Source organism: Malaclemys terrapin, chromosome 4, assembly GCF_027887155.1.
Source record: "Malaclemys terrapin pileata isolate rMalTer1 chromosome 4, rMalTer1.hap1, whole genome shotgun sequence".
Lineage (NCBI taxonomy): Eukaryota > Metazoa > Chordata > Testudines > Emydidae > Malaclemys > Malaclemys terrapin.
Genome location: NC_071508.1, coordinates 140,793,055 through 140,813,747, shown reverse-complemented (window position 1 = coordinate 140,813,747; position 20,693 = coordinate 140,793,055). Strand labels below are relative to the sequence as shown.

General features: G+C 41.9%; 1 protein-coding gene across 1 annotated transcript in view; it reads left to right on the top strand.

The window, feature by feature from the left end:
* LRRC9 (leucine rich repeat containing 9) overlaps positions 1–20,693 on the top strand; it is a 78,149-nt gene that overhangs the window by 22,318 nt on the left and 35,138 nt on the right. The window contains exons 11-18 of the mRNA XM_054028604.1: positions 4,506–4,682; positions 8,007–8,124; positions 12,294–12,429; positions 13,702–13,848; positions 15,011–15,132; positions 16,237–16,449; positions 17,723–17,842; positions 19,144–19,335. Of these exons, the coding sequence (XP_053884579.1) occupies positions 4,506–4,682; positions 8,007–8,124; positions 12,294–12,429; positions 13,702–13,848; positions 15,011–15,132; positions 16,237–16,449; positions 17,723–17,842; positions 19,144–19,335 (1,225 nt within the window). The remainder of the gene's footprint in view (positions 1–4,505; positions 4,683–8,006; positions 8,125–12,293; positions 12,430–13,701; positions 13,849–15,010; positions 15,133–16,236; positions 16,450–17,722; positions 17,843–19,143; positions 19,336–20,693) is intronic.

The following is a 20,693-nucleotide window of genomic DNA, read 5'->3' as shown; positions in this document are numbered from 1 at the left end:
GTGCAATGAAGTTTGAGAACCACTGATTTAGGAGCATACAGGGGGAATCTGAGCCATTCTAGATCTCAGAAGGCTCAACAAATGGATGAAGAAAATGAAGTTTTGGCTGAAGACCCTGACTTCTATAGTGTCATCCCTGTCCCAGAGGGATTTTCTGTCTTTTGTGGATCTCACAGATGCATACCTACACATCCTGATCAGATCATGCCATCACAGGTTCCTAATGTTTGCCTACAGCAGAAAGCATTATCAATATCCGGCACTCCTACTACACTTACCCTCAATCCCCAGGTCTTTACAAAGATTTGGTGATAAGCATAGCCAGACTCAGGTCATGGGAGATCTACCTATACCCCTTCCTGGAAGACATTTTTATCAGAGCTCCATCCCCGGTATTGGCACAAACAGCTATGTTTCTGACTTTGACTCTCCTGCAGATGCATGGTTTTATTATCAACATCCAGAAAAACACCTTGATTCCATACACCCAAATAACTCTCTTGGGAGTGGACATAGACACCTCGATAGCAAGGATATACCCATCTCTAGAGAGGTTCCAGAAGATTCAAGACTTCCTTGCATTGTTTTGGAACTGCAAGAGGCCCACTATTGCAGTGAGCCTTCAACTGTTAGGCCTCCTAGTTTTGTGCATAAGGATCACCCCATGGACACAATCACTCATCAGGCACCTTCAGGGCTTCATCTTAAAGGTATGGGACCACTCCCCTGAATACATGAAAGATCAAATGAGGATCCTGGCACAGGTGATCAATTCCTTAAAGAGGTGAACAGCTCAGGGCATTCCTTATGCCTCCCACATCTCCTGATCCCCACAACTGGCTCCAACCTAGAGAGCTGGGGAACGTATCTAAGGTCCCAAACAGCTCAAGTCTTCTGGAACTTGGAGGAAAGGACTCACTACATAAACCCTCTAGAACTAAGAGCAGTCAAGCTGGTGATTATAAAGGTTTCTGTGCAGCCTAGAGGGGAACTGCTTGCTGATTTAGTCAGACAACACAACCACAGTCACATATGTGAATAACCGAGAGGGAATAAGAACCCCAGTACTATGTGCTGAAGTTATGCAAGTTTTACATCTTGGGAATACCTCATCTGGAAACAAGCAGGAGCTGAGGGGCCTGGACAGTTCACATGGCTTCTAAGCTTTGATCTGCCTCCATGAGAGGAGAGCAGCTAAGATGTCAACGATTGTGGGAGATGCTGCTAGTAGAAGGGAAATTATTGATAAGAAATTTTCTGTTCTTACCATTCAGAGTTAGTGAATTTTAACACCCCTCCCATCCCACCCCCCAAAAAGAACAGTTAATACATTGTGACGTGAAATTCTCTGAAGGAAGTGTTTTCTTCAGATACACATGTGGGGTCAGATCTGGCCTTGGCCTACGTAGGCATGACTCTCATTGACATTCACTGGGAGAAGTGCCTGCTTATGGTATGGGTAAACTTAGTCCTGGTAGTTAAATTCATGACCCCGGCTTTGTATGGGAGAACTACATAGGAGCTAAGGGAGAAATGGAATCAGTACCTAACCCATGGGCAGAGCATGGAGTGGGCACACAGTCCTTCTATAAATGCTATTCACAGATAGAGCAGGAGCAGTGAACCATCTGGACTCCTACACGGAAGTTTGTGACCTTTGGATCTGCCCATTTCCATGTCTCTCTACCCTGCCCTATGTGAAACTAACACAAAGCCCATCAGTGCTGCATGTAGGGAATGCATAGTCACCCTGCTCACCTTCAGGGAAAGGTGCAAGAAACTGTAATATAGCCTTATAGAATAATGGGCTTGTGGAAGAATTTACTTCCTAACCCTCTTTAGTTTAAAAAAAAAAATGGAGATATACCTATCTCATAGAACCAGGGCTGGCTCCAGGGTTTTGGCTGCCCCAAGCAGCCAAACAAAAACCAAAAGCCACGATCGCAATTTGGCAGGAGGTCCTTTGCTCTGAGCAGGAGTGAGGGACCCTCTGCCGAATTGCCACCAAACAGCTGAACGTGCTGCCCCTCTCCAAAGTGGCCACCCCAAGCACCTGCTTGGTAAGCTGGTGCCGGCACTGCATAGAACTGGATGGGACCTTGAAAGGTCATTGAGTCCAGCCTCCGGCCTTCACTAGCAGGACCAAGTAGTGATTCCTGCCCCAGATCCCTAAGTGGCCCCCTCAAGGATTGAGCTCACAACCCTGGGTTTAGCAGGCTAATGCTCAAACCACTAAGCTATCCCTCCCCCAAGGGTTATTTGTTGCCTTATGTCCTGAAGTATACAATTGTATCATCTATTTTTTGTGGCTATAATAAACCATCAGTAGATCTCAAAGCACTTTACAAAGGAGGTAAATATAATTATTCCCCATTTTACCGATGGGGAAACCAAGCCACAGAGAGAGGAAGTGATTGTCCAAGGTCATCCAGCGGACCAGTGGCAGAGCTGGGAATAGACCCCATACCTGCTCTGTTCACTGGGCCACACCACCCTCTCATAAAAATACAAAAGGGGTCTCTCTCTTGCTCTGGTACCAGAGATGATATTTAAAATATGGAGAGTGCTCAAAATGATAGAAGGCATTTGTTCTATAAAACACATTCTTCATAATAAATTTAGTAATTTTAAAAAAAGGTAAATTAGTCCTTTATTTAATAAAATGTTCCAGTAGCTATAATCATGACTATTAAAGAGTATACAAATATTTTGGAAAAAAATAGATATTTTGGGTGAGGGGTCTTCTTAGTATATCTAAAACTGAAATGTGACTGTTTTTTATAATTTGTTCAGTAGTTATTTTAATGAACATTCACTCCATTGATGCCTGATGTAAAGGCATAAAATGTCTAAGGATTCCATTCGCTTTTAGGTGAGTTATTTGGACCAAATGCAACACCAGAGGCTTGGGGGCTCATCCTGGCCTCAATGAAGTCAATTGAAGTTTTGCCATTCATTTCAATGGGAGCTGGGTCCATAGTGATACTTAGGCACAGTAGAAGATAAATATTCCACTATTTGTATAGTACATACGATCAAGACTTTGATGCCCCTGTAGACTAATTATTAGCTATCTTTTTTTATTTTATTTCACATCCAGGAAATTCTTTATAAAATAAAATAGTCAATAAAGGAGGATATGGAAATCTGAAATGACAAATAGCTGTTTAAACTACTGTGGCAGCAGTGACAGCGAGCTCCTGGATAGCTTTACTACTTGTTGTAAAGAAGCATTAAAGGTTGTTTACATGGTCTCAGTATAAATAACCTTGACACTTTGTTGAGGGGAGACTCAAATTTAGGTTGGCATTATTTCAAGGACCGTTTTCTGCTTGAGTAGTCCAAGCTTGTCCACCTCAGCTGTGCCTTTCTCTTATGTTCAGACACGTCTGCTAGAGTGCTGCAGGTTGCGATGTGCTCAGAGGCTCTATCTGTACTTTCCGTATAAACAGTGTTCTTTGTTAGAGTTGTCATTTTATTTAATTTATTTATTTTAAAGCTGCTTTTTTAAGCCAAGGATTTTTAATATTGACAAGGAGAAATGCTGAATGAGTCCAATGTTTGAATCAGGGTCTTAGCACAGAGTCCTTTAGAGAAAGAGCAGTGTTTTTAGTCATTGCAAGTTGATCTGCATTTGTTGTTTGTCTTTTTCTAGAAAAATGTCCTCTGATTATTGAAAAGAGTATTTGTTTTTCAGTTTGGTTTTCTCAGTTTTTGGGAAGCCACTACATTTCCAGAATGGACTTATTTTAAGAACTGTATTTTAGCTGTCTATCGAAGTTGTTGATATGGCCCCTATAACGGTAGTATCGGAGCACCTCACAGTCTTTAATGTATTTATCTTCACAACACCCCTGTGCGGCATGGAAGTGCCATTATTCCATTTTACTGGTGGAGAACTGAGGCTCAGTGATTGCCCAAGGTCACGCAGGAAGGCTGTGAGAGAGTAGGGAAATGGTCCCTGGTCTCCTGGGTCCTAGGCTTGTGCCCTTACTGCAGGATCATTGTTCCTGTTTTAATGTTTCGATGTAGTAATATAGGTCCAGTTCACCATGCTCACTTTATGCAAGTAGTCCCATTGACACACTAGATTTACTCACTTGCATGAGGCAAACAGGATGTGGCAATTTTCCAGACAAGAAGCCTAAAGCTGTGGCCATAAGCTTGTGTGGAGAACTTTATGGAATCTGCGATGCAACATGGTATCCTAGAGGCAGGAGAGAAACGTGGTGGATCACAAACTCATTAACATTAGTTTTTGCTGCCGAATGTAATCTGTAATTTTCAAAATGAGGTAACACAAGGTCATCCATCTCTAGTTGAAAGAGAATTTCTAAAAGTATAAAAGAAAGAGAAACTACCGCAAAATACCACTTACGGTATTTTTCTTTCCCTTCATTTGAAAGCAGAAGAAAAATCAGGTTCTGGTTGCAAAAAAAAAAATTTTAAAAAATGAAGAGAATGTTATTAATTCATTGCTTTCCGTTGTTCATTCCTGGACACAGGTTTAATTCCTGTTATGATTTAATTCTATCACGATTTTGTGCCTGGGACTTCAAAGCATATGGTATCACAGGAGTGAAAATAAATCGCATCATCCGAGTGCACAACCGTATTCTGAGGATGATATTTGAAGAGAAGTTTCAGATGTTTTTGGATAAAGAAGTTTTAAGTGAAACAGAGTGAGTAGATGATTTTTAAGGACAATTTAGTGAAGCAGTTACACGTGAAGCAATATGAACTTAAAAAGAAGAACAGGAGTACTTGTGGCACCTTAGAGACTAACAAATTTATTAGAGCATAAGCTTTCGGCATCCGAAGAAGTGGGCTGTAGTCCACGAAAGCTTATGCTCTAATAAATTTGTTAGTCTCTAAGGTGCCACAAGTACTCCTGTTCTTCTTTTTGCGGATACAGACTAACACGGCTGTTACTCTGAAACTTGTCAATATGAACTTAGTGATTTTAAGTGATAGATATATTTTACAAAGCAACACATAAACCAGCATAAGGCTGTGAATTCAGTTTAAAGATGTGAATGGCCAGATTTTTTTTTTAAAGGAAAGGCAGAGAGAAAGTGCAAAAAGAGTTAAAAATACATGCATGTATGCATCTGTATTGAACTCATCTCAGTAGTGTACATGCAGATACTTGGTTGCATATTCACCCAGTGGATTTGTATGCTCCAGAGCTGGTGTGTCCAAATTTCTTTTATGTGCATTTCAGCCTTTACTTTAGAAAGTTTTGGCTATTATAGTTATTCATTCCACTGCCTTCTAGCAAGACGGTTTAAGACCCTGATACTATAATGAGCTCTGTGCCGGCAGTGGGTCCATGTGTCCTCGCAGCTTGCAGGAGTGGGAGCTTAATTACTGGAAAGAAGAGTTTCTAAAGTGGGATATTTTTTTAATAGATACTTTTTTAATTTTAAGTTTTGACAATTTTCAGAGTAATGTATACAAGATGTATGGTAATTAGTCTTAAAATATACAACCATCTACAGTATAGGAAGGGTCAGAAGAAAAGAATAATTGAAGAGGTGGTATTAAATCATACATAACAAATGGAAACTAAAGATTGGTTTATACAGAAGTTCCCTGCAGGGTGGATAATATAACTGACAAATGAGTTCACTGGGAGTTCTGTGTGTGTGGCATGGTAGCAGGATCAGGTACTGAAGCTTTAAAAATTAACAATGATTCTTCCTTTAGTGATTGTCCATATGCATTCCACTTCTGGTGCACATGCGTGCAAGATGAGATTATTTTAGCCAACAGGTATCCACTGGGGCAGTGCCTGGATGCCCTTGTGCCCACCCAGGCCTCAGTTTGTTCTTGCCGCCCATGGCTGGGAGATGGAACTCCTGTCGTGTCCTCTTCTCTGTACAGTGTGTGACTTCACTGATGTTTTGTGTGTGTGTAAATGAGCTAGTCTTGTGTAATGTAGTGTGTTTGTCTTTTTTTTATGTCTGTTGACTATCTATAGGAAAGAGAAAAAAACTTTTATTAGTGTTCGGGACCTTCCTGGTATTGAGAGTTAGCCATTAGGACTGAAATGAAGTCCAGGGAGTTCAGAACTTGCCTCTCCAGTGATATGACTATTCCACTTAACGATGGATGTTTTAAGTGCCTTTTTTGTTTTGGAGAGGAGCATATCCCTGATAGATGCTCATTCTGTGGCTCCTTCTCCAAGAGAATTCAGAAACTGAGAGAGGTCCATCTTAAACTTTTCTCCTGGAGTGCTCAACAAGATTCTCCGAGTCCAAGAAAAAGGGCCTACTGGGCCTCAGCAGGCTTCCTCCATCAGTGTGCTTATGAGCTGTGGCTCAGCTCCAAGTTCCCTGGTTCACTCTTCAGAGAAACTTCTATCTACTGAGATTGGTAGAGTCACTAAGTCCTCCTCCACCCAGTCATCTGAAAGGGATAAGAAGGAATATAGTTCCCAGATTGAGTACCGGTGTAGCTCACCCTCCTGGGACCCAGTAAAAGGAGGCATAGATCATAGAATATCAGAGTTGGAAGGGACCTCAGAAGGTCATCTAGTCCAACCCCCTGCTCAGAGCAGGACCAATCCCTAACTAAATCTTGTGCAGGAAAATGGGAGATGCTCAATTTGGACAGCAGAGTGCCACCTGTCTTCTTTAGAAGACTCAGTCCAGAACAGCTGGAATCATCTGCTGTCCCTAAGCATTCAGGACCATAGATCAGCTTCATAAGAATTCATTTAGCATCTATATCAGTTCACCATCCTCCTGTCCAGGGTCACACCATATTTTCCCACCCTACAGTTGATAAGTTCCTCATGCCCTTTATTCATGTGCTTCCTCCAGTTTGGGAGCTCCCTCTTTCCAGTGACCTAGTCTTAGCGGGGTTAATGGGACCTCCTTTTGAGCCCCTAGAATCTTTCTCTCTATATCATCCATCTTTTAAAATGGATTTTTTAGTTGTTATGACATCAGTGTGATGGGTAAGAGAGATTCAGGCCCTCATGGCGGGTGCATCTTACATGCTGTTACATAAAGACACAGTGATCCTTAGGTCTTACACACAGTTTTTACTGAAGGTTGTTTCAGATGGTCATCTGAATCACATGAATCACCAACCGGTTTTCTTTCCCAAGCCTCACTCCAACTAAGAGGAGCAAAGTTGCACGCCCTTGATGTGGTTAGAATTCTTTCATATCACTTTGACAGAACAAAACCCTTCAGGAATTCCCCAAGACTGTTTGTAGCAGTTGCTGATAGGGTAAAAGGTCAGGCAATGCATACCCAGAGACTGTCTAAATGGATGTCTAATTGTATTAGATCATGCTATGAGTGAGCTAGATTAGAGCCACCCAGGCAGGTTAGAGCCCACTCCACCAGGACTCAGGCACTTTTATGTTTATGGTATGAAAAGCATATCCGTTTCAGAAATTTTCAGGGAAGCTATCTGTGGATCAGTCCTTGATTTCACCCACCACCATTCCTTAGCTGAATCCTCAGGATGCCCATTTTGGCAAAGCTGTCCTACAATCATGATCCTGACTGTGAGGTCACTGCATGCCAGTCACCAGAAGTGGCGTCCACATGAACAATCACTCAAAGAGGAAAGAACGATTATTTCTCGTATGGAAACTGGTTCTTTGAGATGTTTTGTCCACATGGATTCCATTATCCACTCTCCTTCCAGTAATCTTGCCAAGGACCTCCAGCAAAGAGAAGGAAGTAAGAACTTGATATTTGAAATGCAAAAAAAAAAAAAAAAGGTAGATTTTTTTTGAGGGGGCACAGGAAATGGAGACCACCCTTATGCATTAAAGGATGAAAACACTTGTTTTATCATGCATTTGATCTTTAGTGTTCACTAGATATTGCACACTGAATATCAACATTATTTGTATTTCTGACATAAGTGGAATCCAGCTAATTCTTAGTGAACATTGTCCAGCAAACATGCTCCGCTTAGGCTGCATATTATTTTTGCAACAGAAGCACTGAAATATTTTCCTGCTTCTCATTCTTGTTAAGAAACTACAGGAAGATGCTGGAGTGTCTCTTTTATGTGTTTGACCCAGACTTGCCAGTTAAGAAAAAGCAACTGCTACAAGTGCTTGAGGATGGGTTCCAGGCAATGGAAGAGCACAAGGTGAGATAAAATCTGCACAGAAGAATGTTTATTACTTAGTAGTTGGTAGCCCAGCTCAGAAAGGCCTAATTGGTGCTGCTCTACCTTCCCCTCTTCTTTCGTCTCTTCTTAGCCCTTTGTCCCACTCATCTTTCCCCTCTTTTTCTGCATTTATTCTTGTCCTTCCTCCTGTTGTCTCCACTTTCTTCTTTGCTTTTTCCCTCCCCGGCACAGGAATGATCAGTGCTTTGCTACTTCTTTTCAACTCCTGTTTCACGCCTTCCCTATTTCCTCTTCTCTGCCCTCTCCCTCCCTTTCGGTTGCACAGCTTCTGTCCTCGTTCATCACGAATTCTCAATTGGGAGGTAGTCCAGCTTTGTTCGTGGAAGCTTCAGGACTAAGTCTCGCCCTTCAGCTCAGGCCCCCAGATTTTCTGCCTCCAGCAGTGTAACAAGTTAGCCATTTAGTTTCTCCCAACCAGATTGTTTTATAATTTAATTTTTATTTGTTTTTGTGCAGCAGCGACTTATAATCTTTCTTCCTCCTCCTCTCCCCCAGATTGGGTATTTGGCAGCACGGAGACTTCAAAGCCTCAGCTATAGCTATTCAGACTAAAGGTGTTTCACGTACTTAGTAAGGAAAGCCTACTTGGTGGTAAAAAGTCGTCATCTCTGGGTATAATCCTTGCTTGGAGTGAGATGTCTCCCATTCTATCCTGGTCAAACCCTTGATGTGATTTGTGACAAGCAGTGGCTTCTAACTTGATGGCTACAAGGATGTTACACCCACGAATAGCACTCAGTCATCCTAAACAGATCTTGTGCATCCAAACTTACAGGTGAGGAGCTGTTTGGGGAAACCGAGAAAAATTAGTAGCTGAGACAGCAGAGAGGCCTCAACCCTCACTATCAAAGCCAGCATAGCAATCCATTGGTCACTACCAACACCAAGAGTATTCAAGAAAGAACAATTCCTTTAGCAGAAGGAAAATCTAGGGTGGAAGTTTCCCTACATTTTTCTCCAAACCAACCAAAGAACATTTGTGTATGAGAAGTCACAATCCTTTATAAAACTCTTCATTCTGATCCACCCTCCACGCTAAGAGTCTTAAGAAATAGCTGGTAGTATTTACAGCAAGGCACAGGTCGCAAGTTTTGCTCCTAGACAATGTTCCAATCAGTGGCCTGTCTAGAGAAACAGTACCATTCGTAATAGGACAGCTGCTGGACAGGATTCCTACTCACTAGTTCTTCACAGTTAAGAAAAGCTTTTGAATCCAGTGCAGAAAATTGCTCACTTGTGGGCGGGGAAAGCCTGGCTCTGGCTCTGGCTCTGGCCACACTTCTACCATCATGGAAAAGATTTCCAAAGAAACAAAATTTCATTGTACCAGTCATTTCCTGACAGAGGACATCTGTAGCAATTTTCTCCAATGAACAGGATTGCTGGTGGCATGCATCGGCTTCATCCCCTAAATTGTTTCTCAAAATGCACCCGAAGAAATTCATTCTGGGGATGTGGAACCACTCACCTGCTACAGTGCAAAATTAGGTGTCATTCTCAGATCACATCCAAATATCCCCTTGTGGGCAGGTCAGTACAAACAACATGCTGAAAGCCAACACAATTTGCACTCTAGACCCTTGCATACTCACTAAGGAAGTAAGCCGTTCAGGTTGAGGACTGTACTTGGAAGACAAATTTCCAAAACCTCAGCGTACCCATGCTTTTAGTTCACTGTGACAGCTCTGTCAGTAGTGTGTCTAAACAACCTCTCTACCCAAAACCCAGAAACATGGCAATGTGGGATTAGATCAGTGGTCCATCAAGTCCAGTATGACAGTGGTCAATACCAGCTACTTCAGAAGAAGGTGAAAGAAACCACATCACAGGCAATTTTGTCTCTCATGGTGGAAGTCTCCCCATTAGAGGTTGGTTTATGATTGAGGCATGAGTGTTTATGTCCCTTCCAAATCAGGGAGTAACAAGAGGTCAAATGGAAGTAATGTTGTAGGAAGAGAAGAATCTGCTATCTTTCAAGCTAGTTCACATAAAGAATATAGAAAAGAGGAAAAGGGAGAGTTGAAGTCCTTCTTCTAATCCTCCACTGGCCCAGAAGGCATTTTGGACTTGCTAGATAGCTAAGAAACCCACATTGCATCTACAGAAAAGACCAGACCTCTTGAAGCAGGTACCCCTTTTATTCAAACCAGGAACACCTACAGTTACCAGCCTGGGCATCCTAAGAAAAGTGTAGTTCAGCATGGATGCTCCATTGGTCTCTGATACAGTTTAGTATCCAGATAAAACTCAACCAGGAAATTTCATTCATTGACCTGGTCAAATTTATGTTTCATATACAAGGGGAAACAGAAGGCTCTTTGGGGCAGGGACTTCCTCTTTTTACAGTGCCGACTGCATTGCGGCCCTGACCTCTAGATGCTATTGTAATACAACTAAATAATAATAATTACAAAGTGCTGGCCATCTCAGCTACACTTGAGTTTCTCCAGATTGGTTTATTGGAGTCCTACAACCAAGCGCCATAGAATAATGGGTACCAGTCCCAGCCCTAGCAGTGTTCTGTAAGTAGGCAGATTTGACTCTTCTGGGGAAGTAGTTCTCCTGTCATTTTGTTTGAACGCTTGGCAGTCCTTTGGAAGATTGTGGCATAAATGGGCATTCTTCGGGCTCTAAAGTTATAGCTTGGGCACATGGAATACATCTGACAGTTGTATGCTGTTTATTTCATTCTATACAAAACATAAAGGCATTAGGGCCTCAAAGTTGCTGCAGGCAAGATGTTAAAATTCTGCATCATTTGGCATGCTTGGCATCTGGGAAACTATTCACAGAAGTCCACAGGGGCACTGGGAAGAAAGAGTATGAGTCTCATATGAGGAAGATTTGCAGAATAAGTTTCCATTCCTCTGCAAAGTCATCCTTGATAGGAAAGTGCTACTGGGTTGGTTCCTACATACATTCCTGCCTATTATTCTACTATAATAATAATTAAAACTCTATTTATCCACCCCTCCCTACCTTCAACTTGTGTGAATCACTGTCTGCTACTTCCAACTGCTGATGAATGAGAAGAGAAGCTGTGTAAAGGAAAGAAAAAAATTCTTACCTGATCATTTTGTTTCTGTTAGTAGATTCTCTTCTCATTCAACCCACGCTGGGAGTCTGGTAAATGACCAGAATACAAACTGAATTCTATTTCTAAAGGGAGACTTGGACATATAACTATCTTAAAACATATTATATCAAGTTGTTATCTTAATGCTAACCATCAGTTGCTGGAGTGTTCCCACAGCTGTGGAAGAACTCTTCTGGCAAACTGAGCTGAAGGATGGGGCTTTGTCTTGGAGCCTCCAGCAAAAACATTGGACTGCCTTGTTGAATTCCATACATAGGGGTCATTATCTCATTAGTGATGAATGAGGAGAGAAGCTGTTAACACTGAATTATCAGGTAAGAAATGTCTCATTCTGACCCATGAAAAGCAAAATATAGAGAGATGGGATAGGAGAGCCTTCTCTCTTTTTGCTGCAGCATCCTCATTTTGTCTTCTCTACTTATAGCCCACTTCTCCCTATTTTTCTGTTTTGTGACCAACTTGTTTTGAGTGGCGGGATTGTATCTTCAGAAATATCTCCCTCTCTCCCTCTCTGCTTCTTTGTTGTTGTTATATTGTGGTAGTGCTCAAAGGCCCCAGTTAGGACTGCCCCCCCCCCCATTGTGCTAGGTGCTGTTCAAAGAAAAATCTGATTCCTGCTCCAAAGAAAAAGGAGTCCGGTGGCACTTTAAAGACTAACAGATTTATTTGGGCATAAGCTTTCGTGGGTAAAAAACCCATTTCTTCAGATGCAAAGCTTATGCCCAAATAAATCTTAGTCTTTAAGGTGCCACTGGACTCCTCCTTATTTTTGTGGATACAGACTAACACGGCTACCCTTTTGATACTCTGCTCCAAAGACTTTACAATCTAACTTTTTCTCCTGACTAGATTGTGATATCACAAGTAAATGAGCCTGCCCTTGTTTTTTACTCCTCCCTCTTCCACTCTCCACCTCTTCCTTAATTTATTTGCATATTGTAAAGCTGCTGATTAAGGATAGGTGTCTTGAAATTCTTACAGGGGGCGTTGGTCAAATAAATATACTTAGACCTTACTTTCATCTTTGCAGCTTTCAAGAAGAGAAGAAGCTGTTCTCCTCTCTAACAGTTTAAGTATATGTGAACGTCCCAGAATAGAATTTTTGCAGCAACAAACCAAAGATGAACGTAAAAATAGCAATGAACTTGAGGAACCATTCATACGTGGTAATGTAATCGCTTGGAGAGGTGCTTTAAAACATCATTGATAGGTGTAAGGCTCATTTTATAAATCACTGCAAAGTGTTTTGTCTTGTAAGTACAAGAAAATCTTGTAAATACAGTAGATTGTTGTGACAGAGTATACAGGTCTTTTTGTGGAGGGACCCAGAAAGACCTGTTGCAATCTGGCCCAGTGCCCTTTCTATTCGAAAACCCCACCAAGCCATACAGTAGCCTGGAGCTAACTCCTAGACTTGTTCAGAGGCAGCTAAGAGAGGCACTCCTATCTGGAAGCTAATTAGATGTAGCTTAACCTTTCTAGACTCAACAGCTCAAAAGAAGGGTGAGTTATAGGGAGTGAGGGGAGACACAAGGGGGCTGTGCTAACTTGAAGCCAGGACAGGGCACTCGGAGGAAACAGGCATCACTAATGACAGGATGTATCAATCCTTCACCGGCATTGAATGGGTTAAGATGCTTCTTTGCGCTAGAGAAGCGCCACTGTGCCACAGTGGCAAGTCATGCCAGGAATGGAGAAGTTTAAAAGGAGGAATCACTACTCAGAAGTGGGCAGCCCAGGAAGGGAGCCAGTCTGTAAAGCTTCCCAGCTCCCAGGAAGAGGCCTGATAACTAGCAGAACCTGTGCCCTCAAAAAAGGAAGGACAGGTCCCTTGTGCTAAAACGGTGAAGAGACTGTGTCCCATAACTTGTTTTGGAGACCCCAAGTGGACTCTAGGATGGACTATGGCCCATCCAGGGCCCCTCTGAAGAAAGGGAGTCCAATATCCTGGCTTAGAACTATCTTTAGGTTTGTTTGTTTTTTAATTTGCCCTTTTGTTTAGCTTATTTTGCCGACTTTGGATTGTTTGTTTCACCTGAGACTCTGAAAAGGGGAGAAATAGCCAGAAAGCCTTGGCCAGAAGGCTGAGAGCTGGCCACTGCTAGACTGATGCTGACCTCTCCCTGCTAGAAGGACTGGACTCGTTTGAAGTAACATCAAAGGGGGTGCTCTGATGGGGACAGATCCTTAACACCACCCTGTTTTATTTTTGTACTTCTGAATTTACTGCTTATAAATCTTAGCCAAATACTTCTGTTCTGGGAATAAATTGTCGGAAGTCTTTCTTCCCAAAATGTACTTGTTAGATCGTTAATCTGCCAGACCAGAATGTAGTCTCCTGTCGGATGGTATCGAGCTGACCACCAACATTTTATGCCCTGTGTTTATAGAAAATTTGATAGCGTTATTATTAAATCTTCTTTTCTTTCCATCCTTAGGGAAACTCATAATTGCAAAAGTTTTTCTTGGACATAGTGTTCCAGCTCGTGAAAAAGATCCCATCAGTCAAGTCAACTATCCAGGGGCTAATTCAGTGTTCAGGCCTCGGAAAGATTTACTAAGTGATACATCTGATGCTGATGATGGTAATGTATCTGTAGGCTGTTGTTAGCACAAAGTGAAGGTTGTGTCAGTGTTGTATTCTAAACACTGTCTTTCACACATCTAGGAGCCTGTTGTGGAATTTTGGTCCTGGTTAGAACTCAGATACGATCTTGCTCCAGCCCAAGTGCATATTGTTTTGAACTAATGTTAAAGAGGATAATAAAAGATGCTCACTGTTTTAATGATTACTTGTGGTAGTTTAATTCACACAGAGTTTAAAGGAAAGCACGAAGGACCAGATTGTGCTCTTCAGCCACTAGTCCATAGTGTGGTGTACACAATCCCTCTCCCAGCTTGCATTGTTCAGGTGGGTGGGGGTGTGTGTGTGTGATAACTGTGGCCACATATACATACCTCAGTGGAGATCAAACACCTTTATCATTAAAACCCCCAACCCATCTCTGCTTGAGCAGAAGGAGAATTCCTTTAATGCTTTATTGTCTCTAGAGGGAGTCATGATCACCCGCACTAAGTCTGTGTACTACCTATGTACGATGCAACAATCTTTGAGTGGTCGGTCCTGCTTCCTCAATGTGGCCACTCAACTTTGCAGGACAGTGCAGAGTGGGAACAGGGCCATGACTTCACCTCTTCCCGTCCAGTCGGGGGGATTTGCAGTCATTGGAATACTAGAAGGGAGCAATCCCTTTGTTTACTTGAGTGCAGGAACTGTGATTGTACCTGTCCTTCCATGGGCAGGAAGATGAGAAAACCAATCTGTTAGGTGATTACACCATAGAATGATCGACTAGTTTTGGGTAACAGTGCAGTATAGCAGACTGTGCCATGGGGGCCAAACGAAGTTCCCTTTTCCAACAATCTGCCATGAAAGAACAGCTGTGATTCTCTCCTTGGCTCCCCACTCACTCCAGAGGGAAAATAATCTGTACCAGGAGAAGATTTCATTTAGCACATTGCTAAATGATAGGGTTCCGTGGTAAGATTTGGTAAGATTTTTAGATGCTGCTATAGGGCGCCTAAAGAGAATTAAGATCCTAAGAAAACAAATCTCCCTTGAGTAAACAACTCAAATTAAAAAAATTTAAATGAGAGAAATGTGTGTTCGCTACATCCTGCAGTGAACATGAAGCAGTCTTGTATTTATTCCTTCCGCTTGTGTTTGTTCCTTTTCTTTTGCTGTAGAAACGTATTCTTCCATGGAACATAGAAACTGTGACTGCCGTCATCGACAGTGTGAGTGGTTTGTGTTTGATCACGAACTGGTCTTGCCCGAATACGTCGTTGAATTTGAGTACACTACACTGGTATGAACTTTGTTTTCCCTAATAGGATGTTAGACCGTAAGCTTTAGATCTCAAAGATCAAGAGAAAAGCAACTAGTTGAAATTACTCCTCTTTCACTCACATTACCTGACAGGACCTAAGTTCAGGGTTCTGTTCCCTCTAACTGTTTAAAGGCCTGATAAAACTCCTGTTGAAGTCAATGGGAAACTTCATACACTGCAATGAGAGTTAGGATCAGACTCTTATTTTGTAACATTATCAAGTGTGGCAGGGAAGGCACAGAGACTTCAATGAAGCCTTAGCAGTGCAATGAAGCACAATTGAAAATTAGCTGTTCTCTCACTAAATGCACCATCCATCAAGGTAATGAGACAGTAAAATGAATGAGATTTGACAGTGCTCAAAACCTTGCTTCATGGAGTCCTTAATGAGAGAGTAACTCATTTTCAATTTGTGTTTTGGTTCCAAGTGGGATGTATGTAGTTTTGAAGCATGCACAGATATTCTGCTACTGGTTGGGATCCTGAACAGGTTTTTCCTTCATTAAAAAAGCTTTTATGTTAATTTTTTATAAGCTATGTGGTGGACTGGCCTTGTGGTTATGTGGCTGTGTAACTTGCTGTCGTCATGCAGGGGTTTCAGTTCAGGTCCTAAGCTCTACTACCTAGCAGAAGCAGGGTGTGCTGCAAAAGTAGAATATTCAGCTTTTGGAGGGGAGCGTGGGGGAGATTACCCCTTTCTGTCACATTTGAGTGCTCCACTGCCAAAACAATTGCAGTACTGATGAGCTCCTGGAGGTCTACATCTAACTCCTTCATTGGAGAGTGAGCTATTGCAGTGCTTGGACTTTGGGGGTTTGGGCAGGGAATCAGACTTCTGTTGTCTTCAGTGTGAGTTCTGTATGTGAGAGGATATGGCCCATAGACTCTTTGTTACTTTTTGTTCATAATGTAATGTGTAAATGCTTGTGCAAACAAAAGCATTGCTGTTCTCTTTTGAAAGTGCTGCATTACCGAAAGATGATTTCCTAACTCTACTTTCTGCATGTTTGTATGCAATTTTAAATAATTTACCTAACTTAAAATAGAAATTTTACAAATGTTAACAAATATTATTTTGCGTAGGTCAAAGTTCAGTCCCTGTTTTCTACGCTCAGCAATGTAATTGTAGAAGAAAGAAAGAAAAATACAGAAGGATTTATATTGTCTAGTGATTTGCAACGTGATGATGAGGTTCTGAACATGGAGCCTACAGTAAAAGCCAGACCCAAAATTGTTTGCTTGGATGAAAAGACAGTGCTTTCAGTTGCTAAGGCCAATATTTACAGTCAAATAGCGGTGAGTATTGTCTGTTAAACTTACAGCAGGACACGGTTATTACATAATCAATGTCATGTTATTAAGATTGCCTTGTAAACCAATCAAAAGTAGGAAGTCACAAATGAAGGCTAGCATTTGGGCTTGATTCTGGTGTTACACTTGTTTTACATCAGTGCAGTGCTTTGGGAGTACTTGGAGATCCAAAACTAGTGTGAAATCAGAATAAGGACTTCCATCCCTAAATTATGCCATTTGTTTTTCATAAAAATATGAATTACAAATACTGGGCAGGATTCTGATCTATCTTACTATTGTATAAATAACTCCACTGAAATCACATGCAAACTACTGTTTGTGAGACCCAGTTAAGGCCTAAAGTGTCAGCTTTAACTGTGAGTCTTCTCAAAGTTTTCTTGGCTGAGTGGTTGTGTCATCATAGTGATCACTCCTGAAAAGATTTTATATGTCAGTTTTGGCATCAGAAAAATATAAATCCAGTGAAGGGGAGAACTCTTGACAGCCACCTAGTTACACCCAGATTTTCAATATCATTGCAACTGATTGGCCCACAAAACCCCTTATGCAAATTGGTATTTGCATACAGAACTCCTTTCTTGGAACTCCAGTTTTGCATTTGCAGTTACTCATTTTGTCTGTACAAACTTGATGCAGGAAGCCTGCTGAACATTTGACCTTTCAAATTGTTAAATAGTTTTGATCTCTTCTCCTGTCTGTGTCTTCAATGGGGTAGCAGTTCTCCCCTCCCCCTTTGAACTCACCCATAATTCCCTTTCTTGAGTACGTGGCTTCAGTTGGCTGGTTCCTCCCCTCTTCTGAGTGCCACTCTCCCCAAACTGTACTCCGGGCATGGAGGAATTCCCAGCTGGCAATCTTCCATCCAATCTCCCCAAGCAACAAGTTCTCGCCTAATGGGGAAGGATTGGAAACTGTCCTCCCTTCTTGCTCCCCGTGGACCAGTAAAAACCATTTCTGAACTGAATCTCCATCTTCCCATCCCACTATTACTTCAGGGAGAAGAACAAATATCCTTCAAAATAGAAAATAAAAGCAATACTTTGTCCCAGGATCCTTGCAACTGCTCTTCACAAACTTCATATCACTTACAAGTAGCTTTTCTTAGCCTTTTTTATAATCTATAGAATAGAGTTACATTTACTCTTAAACACTAGCAGTTGAAGCTCTTTAATGTTGAAAAGCAATGATGGAGTAGCACAGAATTTGGTTGTGTATATATATGGTACAGTTGTAATCTCATTAATTTTTGACCTAGGTTCTGAATTTGCATGGGAACAGCCTGAGCAAACTGCGGGACATCTCTAAACTGACAGGACTTCGAAAACTTATTGTCAGCTTCAATGAATTTACGTGTTTAGATGATGTTTACCACTTGGTAAGAAATATTGCTCTATATGTTGTAAAGGAAATTAAACTAAAGGAATATTTTAATTGAAAAAAATCCTTTGTGTGTACAACTTAAATATATTAATGTCTATTGCATGGCAGCAAACCTGATTTATTCCTAATGGGTGAAGTTCACTACCTCTAAACAGAGCCTTTGTTCCTCCTTCTCCTTTGTAGTAGGCAATGTGGACCAGTAGGTAGAGCACTGGATTGGGACTTTGGTGATCTGGCTTCTATTCCTGGCTCTGCAGTTGGCCTGCTTAGTGGTGTTAGGCAAGTCTTTTCACCTCCCTTGCCTCAGTTTCCCAATCTGTACAATGGAATAATGATACCTACCTCCTTTGTAGAGCGCTTTGAGATCTGCAGATGAAAAGTGCTATAAAAGAGGTAGATGATGGTATTATTATTATTATTATTATTATTATTCCTCTCTCTACTTCCTGTCTCCCACCCTTTGTCTCTCTTGTCTACTTAAATGGTAAATGCTTCAGGTTGGAGACCGTTTCTTACTGTGTGTGTCTACAGTGCCTAGCACAATGGGCCCTGATTTTGGTTGGAGTCTCTAGGGCACTATCCTAACACAAATAAATAATAATAACTAACACAACAATTAAGAACACCCAACTGATTAGACTTGGAGTGGGGCTCTGGCTGAGAGGTAGGAAGGATGGCTTTCACCTCCAGGCCATACAGTCCTGCTTCTCCAGGGCTGCCATTCTAGTGTAGCTGTTAACCATCCCCTACCCAGGATTTCTGGGCCACTGGATCTGTATGATTGCAGATCATGTGACTAAAATCACAACCTGCCCCCAACCCTCTCTTTTGCCTAGTTTGGGGCCAGTACAGAGTCACCCTACATGAGGGGTACAAGATGTAGGCCCTTCCCCCACCTTCCAAGGCCTCTTTGTAGATCCCACCACTCTCAAATGGTGTGATTGTCTCACTCACCCTGGCTAAAGTAATGCACAGGGCCTTGCATGGCTGAGCACAATAGGGATGAATTCCATCCCGAAAAAGAAAACTAAAACTGTACTGTATTCTATTGGTAGTGGATGGATCAGGAAATATCAGAGGGTGAGCTGGATTCAGATATACATTCAAAGGTTCGGTTGCTTAACCAGACTTCTTTCCAGACAGGCTTTCTGCTGCTGGGCAAGGGGCGCTTTGGGCATTGAATCTGGATGACCGTGCCTTCTGTGGGACTGTCTATTAAAACTGAGTTTATTACCAAATATTTCCTTGCTGCACTTTTTTCTGTACAATTATTCTCAAATCAGTACTGTCTTGCAGCCCAATCTGGAGTATTTTGATGCAAGCCACAACCATGTGATCACCCTGGAGGGTATTAGAGGCTTAAGCAAACTGAAGTATTTAGACTTGAGCTGGAATCAACTGAAAAAGACTGGAGAGGAAATAAATGTCTTACGTAAACACACTTCAAACGTACTCAGTCTTGATATCAGACATAACCCATGGCATAAGGTATGTGTCAGTGCTTAAAATTCTCAGGAAAACCTTCTAGCCAAAACAATTAGATCTTGTAGTGCTAAGTTTTGGGCCTGGTTCTCATTTACATTGAGGCCCCTTTACTCCACTCTGGCTGTGTAAGGGGCCTTAAAGTGGATGTATATGTAATTAGTGCACACTTTAAGGATGCTTTACGCTGTCAGGCCCTTTGACTTTGTAAACAGTCCTGAGCAAGGGGTTGTGCATAATCTGCAGGAGTGGCTCTAGAAGCATTGTGACTCAGTGACGCTACTCTGAGGCATAATTCCTCTCCTCCTTGCTTCTAGTAGGTGGTAACTTTACTGATGATCTATGCCAGCAGTAAACAGCCACCCTTTGTTCCCACTGCACTGGCTCAGCTGTGCTGGCCAGTGAAAGGGGACAGGGCAGAGACAGATTCCCCCACTTTCAGGGAAAATATACAGTGCCAACCTTCTACCTGGTGACACACACATCCCCCAGAGCAGCAGCCCAGCTGTGCTGTCTGTGGCACTGGGAAGCAATCCAAGACTCAGTCCATTTCACACCCTCTCCATCCATTCCCTGACTACCTGCATAGTCCTCTTCTCCTGAATACTTGGATCCAAGCGCTATGTAGCCTAGTTAAGAGATGTGCGTACTCCTTCGTTCTCCCATGCACAGGTGCATAGTCCCATCTAGTTTATAAAGATTACATTGATCATTATTATTCTGGTCGTTTCAGTAAGTCTATTTTCCAGCTAGAAATAAGGATGTTGTTATTCACTTTCCTTACGAGTATGATTATCCAGTCTGTGTTTTTCTTGCACTATATTTAATTTAAGGGGAATTTTAAAATGTTTCTGTATAAGAGTTAGGGCTGTAATTCCACCTTGAGTTTAGGCTCACACGTCCAAATCCCTTGAGCTTCTATTTCACCTCCTCTGAGGTTATCAAATTCCTTGCATTTAATAACACTTGTAGTACTTGCAAACTTCTGGCTTATAAGGAAGGTGCTAACAACTTTGTTTTTGTACTGCACTTAATGTCTTACATAGCTATGTATAATTACAATCCTTCAGGGCTAGATTTTTATCTCATACACGCATGTAAATCCAGAGTAATTTATTGACATCAGTGTCACATTAGATCAGTGTAACCAAACCTAGCCCAAACGTATGTTGTTCCTTATAGTTTTGTACAGGTATGGCAAGACTCAGCCCCTTCCCCACCCCTTTTCACCCATTCCCAATCCAGATGAGCAGGGAGGATATAGCAGACTTGTGGAGGCTGCTTTCCCATGCACACTGCTACCAATGCTAGGCATAGCTGGGACGTGGGAGCAAGAGGCGCATCTTATGTCTCCTTTTTTACTT